At 36.4% G+C, this 16,601-nt stretch overlaps 1 protein-coding gene across 2 annotated transcripts in view; it reads left to right on the forward strand.

The window, feature by feature from the left end:
• Positions 1-16,601, forward strand: part of LOC149075110 (fasciclin-1-like) — a 78,515-nt gene that overhangs the window by 52,496 nt on the left and 9,418 nt on the right. The window contains exons 4-13 of one of the 2 annotated variants that reach the window (XM_089245669.1): positions 220-404; positions 518-650; positions 6,027-6,174; positions 6,276-6,459; positions 6,666-6,822; positions 8,413-8,545; positions 9,704-9,851; positions 10,695-10,866; positions 13,856-13,985; positions 16,375-16,413. In XM_089245669.1, coding sequence (XP_089101795.1) covers positions 220-404; positions 518-650; positions 6,027-6,174; positions 6,276-6,459; positions 6,666-6,822; positions 8,413-8,545; positions 9,704-9,851; positions 10,695-10,866; positions 13,856-13,985; positions 16,375-16,413 — 1,429 coding nt within the window. The remainder of the gene's footprint in view (positions 1-219; positions 405-517; positions 651-6,026; positions 6,175-6,275; positions 6,460-6,665; positions 6,823-8,412; positions 8,546-9,703; positions 9,852-10,694; positions 10,867-13,855; positions 13,986-16,374; positions 16,414-16,601) is intronic. The other variant, XM_089245670.1, reaches the window with a different exon arrangement.

The raw sequence follows: 16,601 nt of genomic DNA on the forward strand, positions 1-16,601 counted from the left end.
ACCGCTACGCTATAGAAGCTGCATCAAACCTCTTTTCTTAGATCTTGTGCGCACCGAACGGGACGGTACATGGACAGTCAGAATTGACTCAGCCGTACCCACAATTGCCACCAGATGGCGACTTATCTGAAGATGATGTCACTTAATTGTAAAAAATTAATTTATTGTGATGAATATCTTCGATTGCTATTTGGTTTGGGCTTTTCTTTTTTAAACCAGGGATATTATGCGAACAACGCAAAGATCTTGCAGTCGATGGAGTACGTGTCCAAGGAGGGTTATCCTCAGAATCTTTACGTCATCGACGAACTGCTGAAGCCGATCCTGTCGAAGTCGTCGCCTCTTCCTCCGGACGCCGACGAACTGCTCAATAACTCGGACGATTACTTGAACGAACCGCTCAGGTAACAACACACTCAAAAACTTTCTACTTCGTTATAATTAGCCGACGAATATTTTCTCATGATGTTGCTTCTCCTCAACAATTGTTTGTTGAAATGTCTTCACGCTGTTTCAGTGCTTTTTCTGTTCGCGTCAAGCAAGCAAAGCTCAGAGACCTCTTCCGGAAAGAAGGCAACCACACCTATTTCATACCTGTCGGCGCAGGCGTAGGACATACTTTCAACCGCCAACAAGAAGTCGACGAATGGGTAAATGGAGTAATTCGTATGAATGCGCACTATGTTTCCAACTTTCAGTGTTCTTTTTAGAATAGAGACATTTTCTCGAATTTTTAGGAAAATGCCGGGCAAATCGTTCTGAAATTTCGATCATATATAGTTATATTAGTACCCGTCTCATTTCCAGTGAAAATTTAGTAACGAGTGCATTTAGGGGGGACCGACAAATCATTGAACGAGAAAAAAATGTTTGTGATCAACCCCTTGCATCATAGAACTAGGGATGCAAATGACTCGTAATTAAAAAAAGTAGTCTAACAACTTCGTACAATATTTCTGTGCATTTCCGTGAGAACAGCGCGTGCATTCACGGAAAAGTCTAAAAATGTTTTCTATAAAAATTCCAATTCCCATCGCATGAGTTTTGCTTATAGCGTGCCGAGTTTTCAACCAATTTTTACGAAATTTACAGAAAACACGCCGCCATACAGGAGACGTACTATACAGAAACTGAGAACGTGACAAATCATTATTCAATGGCATACGATTAAATGATTATTAATTACACATGCGAAAAATTAATGAAATCACGGAAAATGACATTTATGTCAGATATTTACTACAACTCAACTGAAAATCCCAGCTGAATGACGTGAAAACTGAAAATTCAGAAGGATGTACGCGATACTGTGAGCTGTAATTTCGAAACTTGCTGAAAGTAACTGAATGAACGCCAGAACTTTGCTACTGGGCTTATCCCGTTGCCGAGATCTCTTCCAGCCCAGCTTCGTGGCAGAGTCTGGAAAAAAAAAGAAAAAAAAAGAGAAAAAAAAAACCACTTGTGGTTATCACATTTACATCATTGTAACGGGAATGTCATAAAAATTCCCGTTCGGGTCCCGTTAGTACATGTAATGGCAGTCATGTGTGTGTGTGTGTGTGGATATGATTTTTGTTGTTGTTTTTATCCATTTCTGTTTTTTCTCCCAGTTATTTTTGTAATATTTAAAACATTATTTCATAAATCTGGTGGACAGATCTCTTGTTTTTCGTTGGCGTGAAATATATCTGACAAGACTGCTGAAAGTAACTGGATAATAAGGAATTTCCCACAAATTGGTTATTGATTATTTTCTGTTGCTTGATTATTTCGAGAATAAGCACACAGCATTATGCGAATGAGCGAAGACGCGTGTCTGATGCTGTGTAATGAGAACACGCGTTTCAGCATGACACGCGCGTACGATGCCAAAACAATCTTAAGTCAAAAATGAAATAACAGAGAAAAAAAAATCAATAGCCAATTTGCGGAAAATCCCTTAGTATTCAATTACCTTTTCAGTGAGTTTCGAGATTACAGCTCATATCTCTGAATTTTCACGACATTCAGCTGAAATTTCCATGTGAGTTGTAGTATATTTGTGAGATAAATTTTGTTTCCCATAATTTGATTATTTCCTTGCGCATCCGCAATCAATAATAATCTACTAAAAATACTCATTATGCCTTGAATAATAATTTTTCACACTTTAAATTTCTGTATGTCGCATGTACGGCGTCATGTTTTCTCTGAATGTCGTAAAAATTGGTTGAAAACTCGGCACGCTATAAGCAAAAATCATGCGATGAAATTTGGAATTTTTATATAGAATATTTATATTTCCGTGAATATACTATCCTCACGAAACGCTGCCACTCAGCACTGTGAACGGGGGCTGTGCTTGATTGTTCCCGCCGCACTTTTATAGTATGATAGTAATTTTGTATCCTTGAATATTTATATGAGCTCATGGTGATATTTGTACCCAATACTACTTCCATGGTAATGTTTATGTGCATTCCCAATAGTATAAGAAAGGGAAATTTTTGTAAAGTAAATAATGTATGCATGTAATTCAAATGTGAATATCCAGCACTGTCAACGGAGGCTCTGTTTGATTGTTCCAATCGCAGTGCGGGCTCTGTGTGTATTCTGTGTGTGTATATATTGCATGTTCTGTAAGGGGAAGGGCGAGCAGAACTGCTCAGCGCTATGGACGGAGGCTTTGTTTCTTCGTTTCCCGTCACAGTCGAGGCGCTGTATATATGCAATTTGTATGCATTGTGTATTTAGACCATTCTCAAATCTCTCCCACTTCAACATGCCAGCTTCTTTTTCTTCTTTCTTGCCCACAAGTCTTTTCTACACCTCTTTCGAAATCCCAGGCTGTGTTCTCCGGTGTTTATGTGCCACTGGGCGCACGTGCAATTTTTCTCCCTAGACATTGGATTCAGTCACAAATTTTGTCAAATGGCTTATATGTTACATTGAGTTGATGGCCGTCTTCATAGGGAGAACGACGCGAGTAATTCGAAACTTTCGAGCACGGGGCAAGAGTAGCTACTACTATAAATCTTTGCCAATTTTTCCCACACAACTCTGCCTCCTTTGAGGTAACGGAAGTAAGGTGCTTTGCATCAGTCCGGGGCTGTGAGCGGTTCTATCTATCTATCCTCACGAAAATGCGTTGTTAGAATATTTTGTCAAAGTTAAGAGTCTTTTACAGCTTTTTCTGTGATACAGTGTTGATCACAAACATTTTTTTCCTTATTCGTTTTTTCCGGTGCTCTAAACGCATTTTCACGGGAAAAATGGTGGGAACCAATATAGCTATATATATGACCGAAATTTCAGAACGATTATCACAGTATTGAGATAAAAATTCAGGAAAATGGCTGTTGTACAGACTTTCGTAAACAGTGTTTATAATATAAAAACACGGTAGACATTTACGTGAATCTGAAAATCAATGTAATTGTTAAACTGCCTACTTTGCGCAAACAAACAACAATATTTTTTTACCCTTTCGCTACCACTGGGAAATTTTTGACTGTAGATGTTTCCCAGTGCCCTAGTGGCTGCTCGTCTCTAAAAATTTCTGCGGGGAAGCAAAATCGTTTTGCATTCCAATTATCGTACTTGTGATCTGCTGCAAAATCGTTAGTCAAATTGTTTTTGAACTGCGTGTGTCTGTGCATGTACGCCGTACGGAAATAACAATTCTCTATCAATACAACATTAACGCGAATAATTTGTGCAGTGCGAGCCTAAATATCCAACTGATATTTTTCAACGTTGGTAATCCATCGTTTGTTGAAAACTGAAAATTCTTACTCTTCTTTCAATATTGGATTCTAGTTTCAAAACTTGATGGCAGCATGAAAAATCGTGGTCACTATTTTGCGAGAGGCCAGAAGAGAAATACAAAAAGCTTTGCTACGAACTTTGGATTTCCGCACGCCGAAATATATTACCGAACTGATAAGAAAAGCCCTAAGTAAGGATGACCACACGCCCATATTTCACGGAGCAGATACTTCTTTTTAATATAACCGCTTCCGAGAATATTTTTTTAAATTTTATCAAGTTTATTAGAGTAGTTAAATAATATTAAATTGGAATGAAACCCATTTGCTGAATTGCGTCAATGTCTTGAAAATTTTCTGTGTGAGCACGTGTCTTCGTACTCTTTCAAGAAGCTGCTTTTGGAGTGCCCACTTGTGAACGAATCAGAAACTTTTCGGTTTCCTCAATCAAATACAAACCTCTCTGTATCGGAACTGACGAGGCGGAAATAAATTTCGAGGTCGACAGTTTTTTGAGAAATAGTTTTTCTGGTAAGAAAGTAAAAACACGCCAAAAATGGCGGAAAATTCGATTGATAAAATATAAAAAATAACGTACTAATTTTTACTATATACTAATGAAATAACGTTGAATCGCACTGTACGCAAATGCACTGAAATACGTTAGATTTTTTTTTTTGTTTTCAATTCAATTTTATTTACATATCTTATTTAAAATTATCTGTAATCTTAGATTGATGCATAATTTTTGCTCTTTGAGCCTGTGAAAGAGCTGAAAATATTTCGAGCCCTATCGTCTCAGTTTGCTCTAAAAAGATGACGCAGAATGTTCGGCAGTTCCCACTGTCACTTTTTCTAGTTCCTCTGAATCATCTTGTATTGTATTTTTTGTCACCCGAGTAAGTCATACATTCACTAATAATTTCAGATGCGGTCAAGGTTCTGCAGCAAGTTTGTGGTGAACTTAGTCCATTTCCACAAAATTGGAAAAGGAACGAAATTTCTAGCTTCAAGTGTGTTTTCGTAATGTCTCAATGTTTTGAAATTCGAGTGAACCACACCTTCATCACTGAGATGACCACTTCACCAACTCTGGCCATATCGCAATTTACTGCCGTTAATGAGGTGGGTTGGAAACGAAGGCGCTGTCTATCGGTGGTCGCCTCAAGCTCGTTAGGGAAAACCATCTTATCTATATCCTCCGTCGGGTTCGAACCCGTGACAGCACCATTCACGGTGGTAGACGATCATCTTACCACCTCTCGGTCTTATCTTACTTAAAATCTTACGCCACTCGGGCACACTGAGATGACTGGTTCCAAACCCACGCCATGCTGAACAAGCCATCCGTCCCCAATGGGCAAATAATCGTTTCTTATCTGTTTCTTGAACCCCCGGAAGAAAGCCAGATTTGCGCGAAAGGAAAGGAAACCCTGCGTTTTCTCTTTGCTATTATTGGGCTTGGTTTTGGAGATGGAGAGTTTTCAGAAACATTACTTTGAGATACAGAGGTAAAAATGCATTGATTTAGTACAGTAAATGCATTGATTTAGTACAGTAAATGCATTGATTTAGTACAGTAAATGCATTGATTTAGTACAGTAAATGCATTGATTTAGTACAGTAAATGCAAGGGTTTTTCTCATTTTCCACGGAAAAAGCTGTTCGAGAAAGAGAGATTTTACTGTATTTAGCGATGTACTTGAACAATTTTAGCATCGAGGGTGAATCAATAGCGCGGGGTACGCACCTAAAGCTGTGTTAAATGTTTTTAGTTCCCATGATAAGAAAATTTTAGCATCAAACAAAACTAAATTGTCTATTTATTCTAGGAGTTAATATTTTCTATCTGCACGTATGTGAGACAGAGAAGGGGGCTGTTGCGCACACCAGGGCCTACGACCTTGATTGGGTTTTTTACATAAGTGTAAAATGAAAGGTCTTCACACACAGATTCTCGTCTTCATTTAAATTGTTATTCCAATCATAAATTAGTTCATCTCATTTTTTGGTTAGTTTCTTATAGTGCTTATAGGGATTCTTCAGTGTTTTATGAAACTTATTTTTCAAATTTTGGACAGCACCTGAAACGAATTGAATGGCTCTTCATAAAAAAATATGGAAAATCGCATTTCGGCTAACGAGTGTGTAATTCCGAAACTAATTTTCTATCGTTAGCCCAGATATCACTGCACATTCTGTATTATTACTTTACGGCTCTATGAATAACAACAGAAGAGTAAATGCTATCGTGCTTTGATACATTTTATTTCAAAAAAGGTGATCCGAGGCCACGTGATCCCGAAGAACGTGATCTTCACAAGGCTCGCAGGTTCTGGGAGCTATCACTCTGAAGCTTACGGAGATGACATCAAAGTAGAACTATCCGTCGTGAACGAGTCCAACTCATTAGGAAACTCGTACATACGTGAGTATATATTTAAACAAAAAATGTTTATTCGGGTGTGTACATATATAGTGTGCGTTAAATTGAAGTATTTGAGAACATTATTGTCCCCTGTCCGTTAGTTTACGCACAGAGTAACACCATGGAGAACAACTACGGACACAAGAAAGGCGTGGTCCTGTCAAAGATCGTGAGGCCGAACATACCGGTGAAGAACGGAGTTGTGCACCTGATCGAGAGCCCGCTCATGATTATTGATGTGACCGTGTGGAAGTTCTTGAACAACGAGAAAGACGGTCGACTCTCGTAAGTTTGTTTCCATAAGCACATGCGGAGAAACGTTTTCTAGAAATCTAGGATACTTATATCAACACGATCGGTATTTTGCGACCGAAACTTTCCAGTCTCGCAGATCGCGAGAGTGTGGTCGCCGCGAGAAATATCTTCTAATCATTTAAATCTGTCTCGTGAATTTGAAGGTGCTGTTGTTTGTTGTTGCCATTTTATCGCAGGGAATTCCTCGAACTCGTAGATTACGCTCCGGAATTCCGGGAATTGCTGATGAGCTCGGAGGAGAAGACTTTGTTCGCGCCATCGAACGATGCCATTCGCGTGCTTTCCAAGGAAGTCAAGGAAGACATACGCAACAACATCACTGCCATCACCGACGTAAGTAACACGTTAAAACAGTGAGTTACAACTTTAACTGCGATTTATTCTCTCATTAAAACTTACCATTACACCAGACTCAATATAAATGTACAGTGACTGACGAGCGCCGCGTATGTCGCGGTACAGTTTTCCGCACAAATACATAATAGATATATTAATTAATCGGGACCACATTTTTGAAAGAAAACCTGTCTTTTTGTTTCTTGCTATGACTTTAATGCAATGCTAGGGCTTCATGAAATCTAACTTGTGTTGTGAGTGCAATCTAGACCGTCAAACCGAGAGATACCCAGGCCACATCGCTATATGGCAATGTCAGCTCATTGTTCTCACGGACTGGATACCTCTGGCAAATTTATTTACAAAAAAAAACATACATTACAAAATATTATACATTTCAAATTTGAATCACTTGATCATAACAACTTTGAATCATAATCTAAGTATAAAATCAGTTGCGTGATCACAATCTACGTATACAATCGGGAATCGAGCATATAATCCTATATAACATATTAAATCTTAATTCGAATATATGCAATCTAGACTAGTTAAAAAGACTGTATTCCGGTAAAATCTGTGTAATTAGAAAGTCATGGGTTAAACGCTTCAAATGTTTTGATAACACCTTTGCACATCGAAAGAAATGAGTCGTTGTGTATTTGAAGGCAAGAGCAAACTTTCAGCCATGAGTTGAAATTAACAGAAATTTACAGATCAGACCCATTGTCACCAAAGAGTATCGGATTAAACAAATAGGGGAAACTGAATTTTCTGTATGTTATGCCGAAACTAATATTTGGAAAGAAAAGTGATTTGTCTCCTGCGGGAATCGGACTCGGGTCCCCTTGCATACCGGGCAAGTGCGCTAACCAATGAACCAGAGACACATTGTATAGGTTATAATTGGTTAACAATTGTCATCAAAGAATGCGTGGTCTAACATGAAACGCCAACGCGATGGCGCGTTTCGAAACGGCTGCTAAAACGACATTCCTGTTGAAATTTATCGGGAGAAAAAGAATACCATGCATGTAAATGTAACCTGGGGAAAAAGAAGAAGCTGTATGCAAATATGCGGCACAGTCAGTAAAAGTCATGGACGCCAGCCCTGTGAAGTTATTCCAACGTGCTTCTAACAGTTGTAGCGTACGGGATAATGGCGCACTTTAGTAATATCGAGTCAGCACCTTTTATTGAATGTGACGCAGATTTGTATACAGTTTCTTCTTGTTCCCCAGGTTACATTTGCATGCATGGTGTTATTTTTTCCCGATAAATTTTAACAGGAATGCCGTTTTAACGTTTGCGAAGCTGCCGTTTCATGTTAGACTGTGCATTCTTTGATGAAAATTGTTTGTATCGGTATGTACTATCACTTCTTTTCCCCATCTTTTCTGAATCACCCTGTATACTGTCCCAACAGTAATACTGTGATTATGATTGAATTTCATAAACGTAAATTTTTCAGAGAGAATCACGTAACTCCGAAATCGCGAAACACGAAGTAGAGTAAATCGGGGTATTACTGTATCATAAAATGTCCTTCTCGTCATGTAACTGATTTTATTGTGTATATAAATACAGCTACTGAAACTGCATTTAGTGAAAAAGTCCATATCCATGGATGACGTGAAAAACAGTCGCCACATCGAAACATTATCAGCCGATGAACGCAACAGTCTCTATTTCCGAGTCACTGGCACTGATCAAAACAGCAGTAAGTTTAAGCAGTTAATAATTAGTGTATAGGTGGGGGAACAAAGTTCTTGCCAGAAATGATAGGTAGCGCCAGACGAGCTGCTGTAGCCGTGTTTACAGTCTAATGTGCATAGTCGTGATCATTTTGGAAATATTAATGTGTGTTCTAGTAGTACGCAAAATTTTGTTAGTTTTTTGCAACTTTTAGGTGTAATACGGGACGTACAAAACACCTGTAAAACAATCTAAAATTCGTCACATGATTTGGTTCCACTACTACTAAGTCAGACATGCACCTCTTCCATATTCCTCTGTGGAACTTCGTTAGAAGTGGTACATGTTGGAATGTGTGTGTACGTATAGTGAACCTTCCGAGAAGTTTGTTTCTCCGTAATGCTTGTTTGTGTAGTGCTGCCATCTGCAATGAATTTTTTAAAGTATGAGTTTTTTTCCTCAACTCATAGTAAGTGGAGTGTAATGAACGAATAATTGCACCGTTGTGTCGGGCTGTTGCTCTCTTCGGCGAGACTTTAACGGGGAGGTCGGCTCTCGCTTCGAAGTTGGAAACCGCAGAAAACCAACTTCAGCCGACCACCACTGCCGCGACGGTGGGGTTTAAACCCGGATACACGCGATTGGAGTCCATCACTATGACTACTCGACCACCACAGCGGCATTTGGTTCCACCGAAAGTTTAAACTTGGAACTTTCAGGGATACAACAGCGATAAATTCCGTCTTAGGAGTAGGATACTGTTTCTGCTATGTATATGGACATTCCCCTCTACAATCCAGCTCTCTCTCTCCAGACCAACCGTGACCCCTGCTCTACAATCCAGCTGGAAATTGCCCAATGCGAGGACGAAAAATGTCGCCAGACGCACACTGGCACACAAGAAGACCACATTGTCTGCCTGGTGGGACCACCGGGGAATAATCTTGAATGACTTTCTTCCGAAAAGATATTTTCTTGCTTTGTTTTTCCTGTATCCTTTTTTCTACCCTAGACGATTTGCCGGGGCTATTGTCGGCGAATTGAATTGAATTGAATCCTTTTTTCCAAGCAATAAATCTCTGGCAAAAACTTTATCCCCTCTCCCCCCCCCCCCAATATGTTTAATTAAAATCCCTCGAGGATTATGTTAAGTAATGAATAACTTTATTATTTATACCGACAGCTTTGACGGTTGATGGAGGCGGAGTCAAAGCAACGGCGATCCAGGCTGATATCGGGGCCGTAGATGGAATGGTGCATATCATTGATCGGCTTCTCGGCATGCCAAACCAAACCGTCTATACGAAACTGCAGACCGATCCTGATTTGAGGCGAGTTTTATTTCATCAAAGTAAATCATTATGTAAGAGAGGTGTAATTCCGATTCTTTTAAAAACAGAAGCTCCTTGACACCCAAGCTGACATATCTACCGTCTGATATGCTACATTTTGAGAGCTACATATGCTCTTATTTATTGCTACAGCCATTCGCTGTTCTCTATCCTGTTTAATTTAACGATTATACAGGACTTCGGATGAAAAACCGGTTTTGTTGCTCAAAGGAACGATGGGTCCGCCCCCGCGTATATAAACAATTTCATGTGTTTGAATTTTTTCATGGTGAATATGATAGTTTTTACTAGCGCCATCTCTTAAACAACCTGCTAAGTTGGTTTTTATAACCAGCGAAATGTGAAATTTGGATGGATTGGGATTTTATACTCACTTTGAACACAACCATATTTTTAGTAAATTTGATTCTATTTTTGATATCAGCGCCAAATTATTTTTACTTCTTATTTATTAAATTTTTCGTAAGGTTTACTTTTATATTAATTTTAAACATTTAAACAAATTATTGGAAATCGTTAGCTGGTTTTATGAGTAAGTGATGGAAACTTTAGTTCTGTCTTGATCTGATTACGGTGAAATCTCTCTTCCGCGGTCACCGTTGGGACAAAAAAAATTTGGCCGTAAGAGAGGGGTGACCGCTAGTCAGGGGTTTGAAATGCATACTTTTATTACACCAGGGAAAATTATTATTTTGCCGTAAAATATGTGTGATCTCAGGGGTATCCGTGGAGAAGGTTTCACTGTATTATTAACCTGTTGAGATGAAGTCCTATTAGCGTCTATACCACAAAACAATTAACGCAATTTCTTTTTCATTGCAGCATAACGCATCAATTGAGTGAACAAGATGACTGGTCACATATACTGGACCTCCCGGACAGAAGATATACGTTCTTCGTGCCAAGTAACGAAGCCTGGCACCAGCTGCAGAGGGAATTGCCTACGGAATTCAAGCAGCTTACGTTAGGGATATTCCCTTACCACGTGCACAAGGTCGGTCACATATAAATTGATTCAAGTGAAATATTTCACTGAAAAATATTTAAATAACCATTCAAGTACACTGTCTTTAAAGTTTATAGACTTTTGCTTTTTCTATACAACTTTTGCAGCGCGTGGTGTAATTAAATGCCATTTTTTCACAGAAAAGCAAAAGCATTTTTTCCATATTATAAAAAGAGCATAATTTTTAAAAAATAATAAAAAAATTATTTATTAAAGTCCACGTCACAAAAGTGTATGGAAACTATTGAATATATGCATATTTGAAGCGCGTAATCTTGACGCAAGGCTTGAAACCTATAAATGCAGTACGGCGTATTAGGTGTAAGAGAATCTTTTGTTTACAAGATGGCAAACGTGACGTAACTTTCTGTGGACGATATTAACAAACTTTTGAGATTGAAATTTGAGTTAGCCCATTGAATATTTTCAAATGCTTTAAATCGTTGCAAAAGCATAATTTATCGCGTTTTAGCCAGTAAGACGCCTTGCTATCCAAAATGAAGTTCTGGAAGACCCCGACATATCACATTACACGATGATAGGTTGAGAAAAAAAATGGTATTCTATCCACGTGATATTTGCTTATGGAATTTCTCGGTCCTCTGGTTTGAATATATTGCCAGATATGTGGCTTTAAGAATTAAAAAAACTGGTTTTATGGTTCCTATGAAAAATTGTCCGTCAACTAGCCCTCTCACGAACGCACCACATTCAAACACAAAACACACCACATTTCCAGAGGTTAGAGTGGAATCAAAATCACATAGTTTATGGAGATAAATCAGTCAGTGTTATTTTCGGTGATAAAAAGAAATGTAACTTACATGGTCCCGATGCATATACAATCAATCGAACTTGGTTAATTCGATGTCCCGAGTCCCTGAGAAAAAGTTCGAATAATCTAAAATTGGAATAATCCAATCAATGCATCTTGGATCTGTCAAATGACTACAAGTTGTACAACTTAATCATTAACATTCACGTAAGATAATGATTATCAATTATTAAATTTTTATCACCCGTTATAAAACTGTTTCCCAAATTTTGCTTATCATTCATATACTCTATCAATTGAATATACATTCTTCAACGTATTACGAAATCTGAACTTTCCGATACTTTCCATGCTTTTAATGACGGCAAAAAAGATTTAGATTTTGAATGGTACCCATAACTTGATCTATAGGTTGAAAAGTGTAGTCAGTATCAAGTGTTACACAATCTTTGCACTCCAGAATGAACAATATTTAAATGGGCATTGAATTATCAACAGAAAAAAAAGAGTAGAGAAAAACAGAATTTTCAAACTTTTATTTGGCATAAAAATTTTGTTTAACAACTGGATCGAGAAAAAAAGCTAAGCCTAGCAGATTCTTGTAGAATTGTTATAAACTAAAGTTGCTATTCATCTTCTAATCTTGATCTTCTGATCTTAATCTTCTAATCTTAATCTTAATTTCTCATCTCTCTCTTTCTTTCTCATCTTCATCTTAATATATTTCTCATCTTCATCTTAATTTCTCATCATCTTAATTTCTCATCTTCATCTTAATTTCTCATCTTCATCTTAATTTCTCATCTTCATTTTAATTTCTCATCTTCATCTTCTAATCTTAATCTCAATTTCTCATTCTTTGTCAATGCTTTGGAAATACTCATTGTCGTTGTTGTTCATATATAATCCTTGTTACCGAATACAGTATTGCAAACCCAAAAAACCGAAGCCTGTAAAGATAGCTTCACTGTATATTGAATAGTGATGCAGTGAAGTATACACGCAGGCGGTGGACACACGGATACAGTATGTGCGATGCACGCCCCTTAATGTGATCACATTGGGACTCAGAGTTTCTGATAACAATAAACGATTCTCAAAAACATATCTAAGAAAGTCCCATTTTCAAGTACGACGACCATAAATCCCGTTTAAGTCGAACAGAACCGTTGGAAACGTAATATTTGGTAACCAAAACGTGGTATTGGATAACACCGTTTTTCTTTCCCACGTAACTGGTTGCAAAATGTCCAATTCCGCCGTTTTTCGTTGGCTTTTTTCACATTGTTCTAAAATAACATATCTTTTCCTCTTTACTAAAATCTTTTTTTCTTCGTTCAGAAATTGTGAGGAGTTAGAATGGAACTGTCTAATGTGAATCACTAATAAGGATAATTTTTTGTAATATTTGGTTGTCACCATAGAAAGTATCCCGGGCAAGAAACTGTGAATGCGGTCAGTTGGAAGAAATTGAGAACAAACTGAAAGAAATGTATTTTTTTGTACTCACACAAATGCCTTCAATATAAGAAATGAATTGCAAAAAAGTAGGGCTACACGTAGATGAATCATAGCGGCTATTACGACTTGAACACTGTAAGCTCAGTACGAAATTTTTACTCAACAACGGAGCTTTCTGACCTTCGGCAATAGTCATGCTGGCTAATATTTTTCTTAGCAAAACGATAATCTTTTGCAGACTTTTTTTAAAAGATGGTTGATCTTTTGGATCGTTAGAAAAATGAATGTCTTTGGCATTTTTTCCTTTCAAATTAAACTATATAGCTGTAAGTACTAGATTAAGTGGTTTTCCCTTCAGTTCAACTATTTCAGTTCAACAAGAAATATTCACTTTCATTATGGAAAATATTTGAACGTATTTGCATTGCTTTATGTAAAGAACATGTTTTTGATAGTACTGGTTTTTTTAATTTTCTATTTGACCAATCTTCTAAGTGGCAATTAGGAATCCCTAAACATCCCTTCAAAATGTTATATATTTCTTAATGAAGTAGGGTTTGTTCCGATTTTCAGCATGTGCAAACTAAGGGTATAGGAAAAAAATTATCCCTTGAGAAATTATTTTACACAATTTCTGGGCTTGTCAACGCAAATATGACTTTTTTAGAGGCGAGATATATCGTCATTACTGCTTAAAGTGTTAACTGACTATTGAGACAATTCTATTCGTCATTATTCTAGATATTGGACAGGCATCTCATCATCGGCAATGAGATCTCTTTCGACGAAATCAATAGAATGTCCAAGATTCAGATGATCCATGGTCAGTTCAAGGTGAAATCTTTAGAAGATGCCGCTAGAAACACTTACGGTGAGTGTATTTTTGCTTGTTAAAGGAATATATATATATATATACTACCTCTGCTTTTTTTTGTTATCACTCTGCACAGATATAATCGATACCGGCACCTGATGCTTCCGCAACACACATGCGCACAAAACCTTGCTGTTAATTGCCGATAACTATGATAACTATGAATGATAGCAGTTTCTCTCCTATAGCGCCATATATATACTTGCATAATCGACCAACCAGTTGTGTTAGAAGAGTGACATCCTTAACCGTACTTTTTTCTCAATGAATAGAGGATGTAAGAGGTTCAAGGGCAAAGCATATATTTTTAGATTATAAATATAGAAAATCATGCATTGAAAATTTGCGAGGAATTAATTTTATAATTTTATTTTTAGTTATTTCAAATCAAATCAACTTAATTATTTTTATAAAAATAAACAAATATATTTTTTGGATTTTACTGTCAACCACTATTCGAAGGTAAATAAATGTCTGTACAGGAGATGAAAAGAAATTCGTTTTTTTAGGATAGATTTTAAAGATCATGTAATAAAATTACGAAATAAGCAAAACATTAAAAAAAAACTCGTTTGAAACACTAACAAGACAAAATGATTAAGTCAGATAAAAATACAGAAAAGGAAGCATTTAAAAGACACAAATATACAACACAACACAAATGAGAAGAAATTTTGCTGGATTAATAGATAATTACAATGTAGTAAACGCTGGTGGATAAATTTGTGCTCTTCCTAAACACCAAAGTAGGAATCTACATCATCTATTAATATAAATAACTCAAATATCGCCTTTTAGAAATGCCGCGAAGATGCAGAAATCCTGAATTTCCAGTGGTAAATTAATTTTAAGATATACGCTCTAAAAAAAAACATGTTTACGAAAAATAATTTCTTTTCTAAAAGTAGGAATACGATAAATTACTGCATATGAAGTCAACTCTCGGTTACATTAACACTTGAATTTAATTAGTCTTTATTACAGTTCAAGAAAAGAGCACCGTGACGCACAGGAAGTATGTTAAGATTTGAAAAAATTATGGAAGAATGAAACAAACAAAACTATAAAGATTTTATTTAATTAAGGGGTGTTGGTGCGTGATCCCGGCATCCTATGCTTCCTTATGGGAAAAATATCCTTCGTTTATAGGAAGCTTAAAATTTCTCTATTCGCGTACGTATTTGTTCTCAAATACTACGGATGTTTTTATGTAATTTAGCATGCGCATTCAGGATTTTAAATTTTTGTTATTTTTTCAAAATTACCATTATTTACCCATATTTTGTGACGTAATTTTTTTTCAAATTACTTTACTAAAAAATCCTCATGCTAAAGTATGTGATATCATAGTGTTGAGAGACGACTAAAGTTTCAAGACATTTGAATGAGCGGTGTTCGAAAAAATGTTCCTTATCTAACGAAAAACTTAGTTTTGAGAAAAGAGCATTTTCTATAGTGGAAAACATCAGCGTATATATAATGCCTGCCATCAGTTTATATTCAAATATTTTAAAAATATTTCTAGTACAGCTAGAACAGAAACATTAACAGTTAGACGCAGAAAATTTCATAGCAGAGTATTTGAAAATTGTAAAATTGGAAAATGCGTTTTTTTGAAAATTTGCGTGCACCAAACCCTCTTAAAAAATAAAGATCTTATTTAATTAAAAAATAAAGATTATATTTAATTAAAAAACGGAAAATTTTATTTAATTATAAAATTAGAGACTTTATTTAATTGAAAAATAAGATATTAACTGTTTGAAAATTTAATTTAAATATGGTCAATATTCTACTCATCGCATAGCTATGCAGTCGAATTCCGTTATAACGAACTCCAAGAAACTGGTGAAATCACTTCGTTACAACGAAATTTCGTTATAAAGGAATTCCAGGTTTTAGCATTGTTCTTATGCAAACTTATCTAGGGGTTAGAAACGTGTTCGTTAAAACGAGATTTTTTCGCTATAACGGTATTCGTTAAAACGTGATTCAACTGTAATAAAGCGAATAGATTTCTTTCGATGATATATCAATTATTTAAATAAATATTTTAGAAGGAAATCTTAAAACTAATTTGTAGATTAAAAACATTAATTCTAACTAGAATTTTGGCAACATTTTTGCCAAACATAACACTTCATTTAAGAATGTGAACAAAACAAATTATGAATATTTAAAAAAATTCTGGCTATAAAACGGAAAGGAAAAAAATATTTTTTCAGGATTAATTTGTATGAAGTAATTTAATGAAAGAACACTATTTTGATTGGTATATTATCGATCTTTTACATGATTTGATTTTTTGAGAGTTATTTTCTGAAACTTTTCCCCTTTGTGCCTTCCTCATTTGCCCTCTGGAACCTATTTCTCTCGATTCTTGTAGGTTACAGAAAGAATCCAAACCAGACACTAACACCGAAGGGTGAGTAAAACGAAAACCGTAGTTAGGGTGCTGATCGATAGCAAATAACCAGCAGCAAAAGCATGCGATTGTTCTAATGAAATAAGCATTAGAGATAAGCGCATCGACGATAGTCACATTTTTCGAAATTTTTGCATGGATTGTATATGTTACGGTAATTGTGTGATAAATCCCGTTATTATGCATAT

The sequence above is a fragment of the Pholcus phalangioides genome, unplaced genomic scaffold, assembly GCF_987345545.1.
Source record: "Pholcus phalangioides strain wild (caught in Gottingen) unplaced genomic scaffold, Ppha-v1.0 ptg000016l_1, whole genome shotgun sequence".
Taxonomy (NCBI): Eukaryota; Metazoa; Arthropoda; class Arachnida; order Araneae; family Pholcidae; genus Pholcus; species Pholcus phalangioides.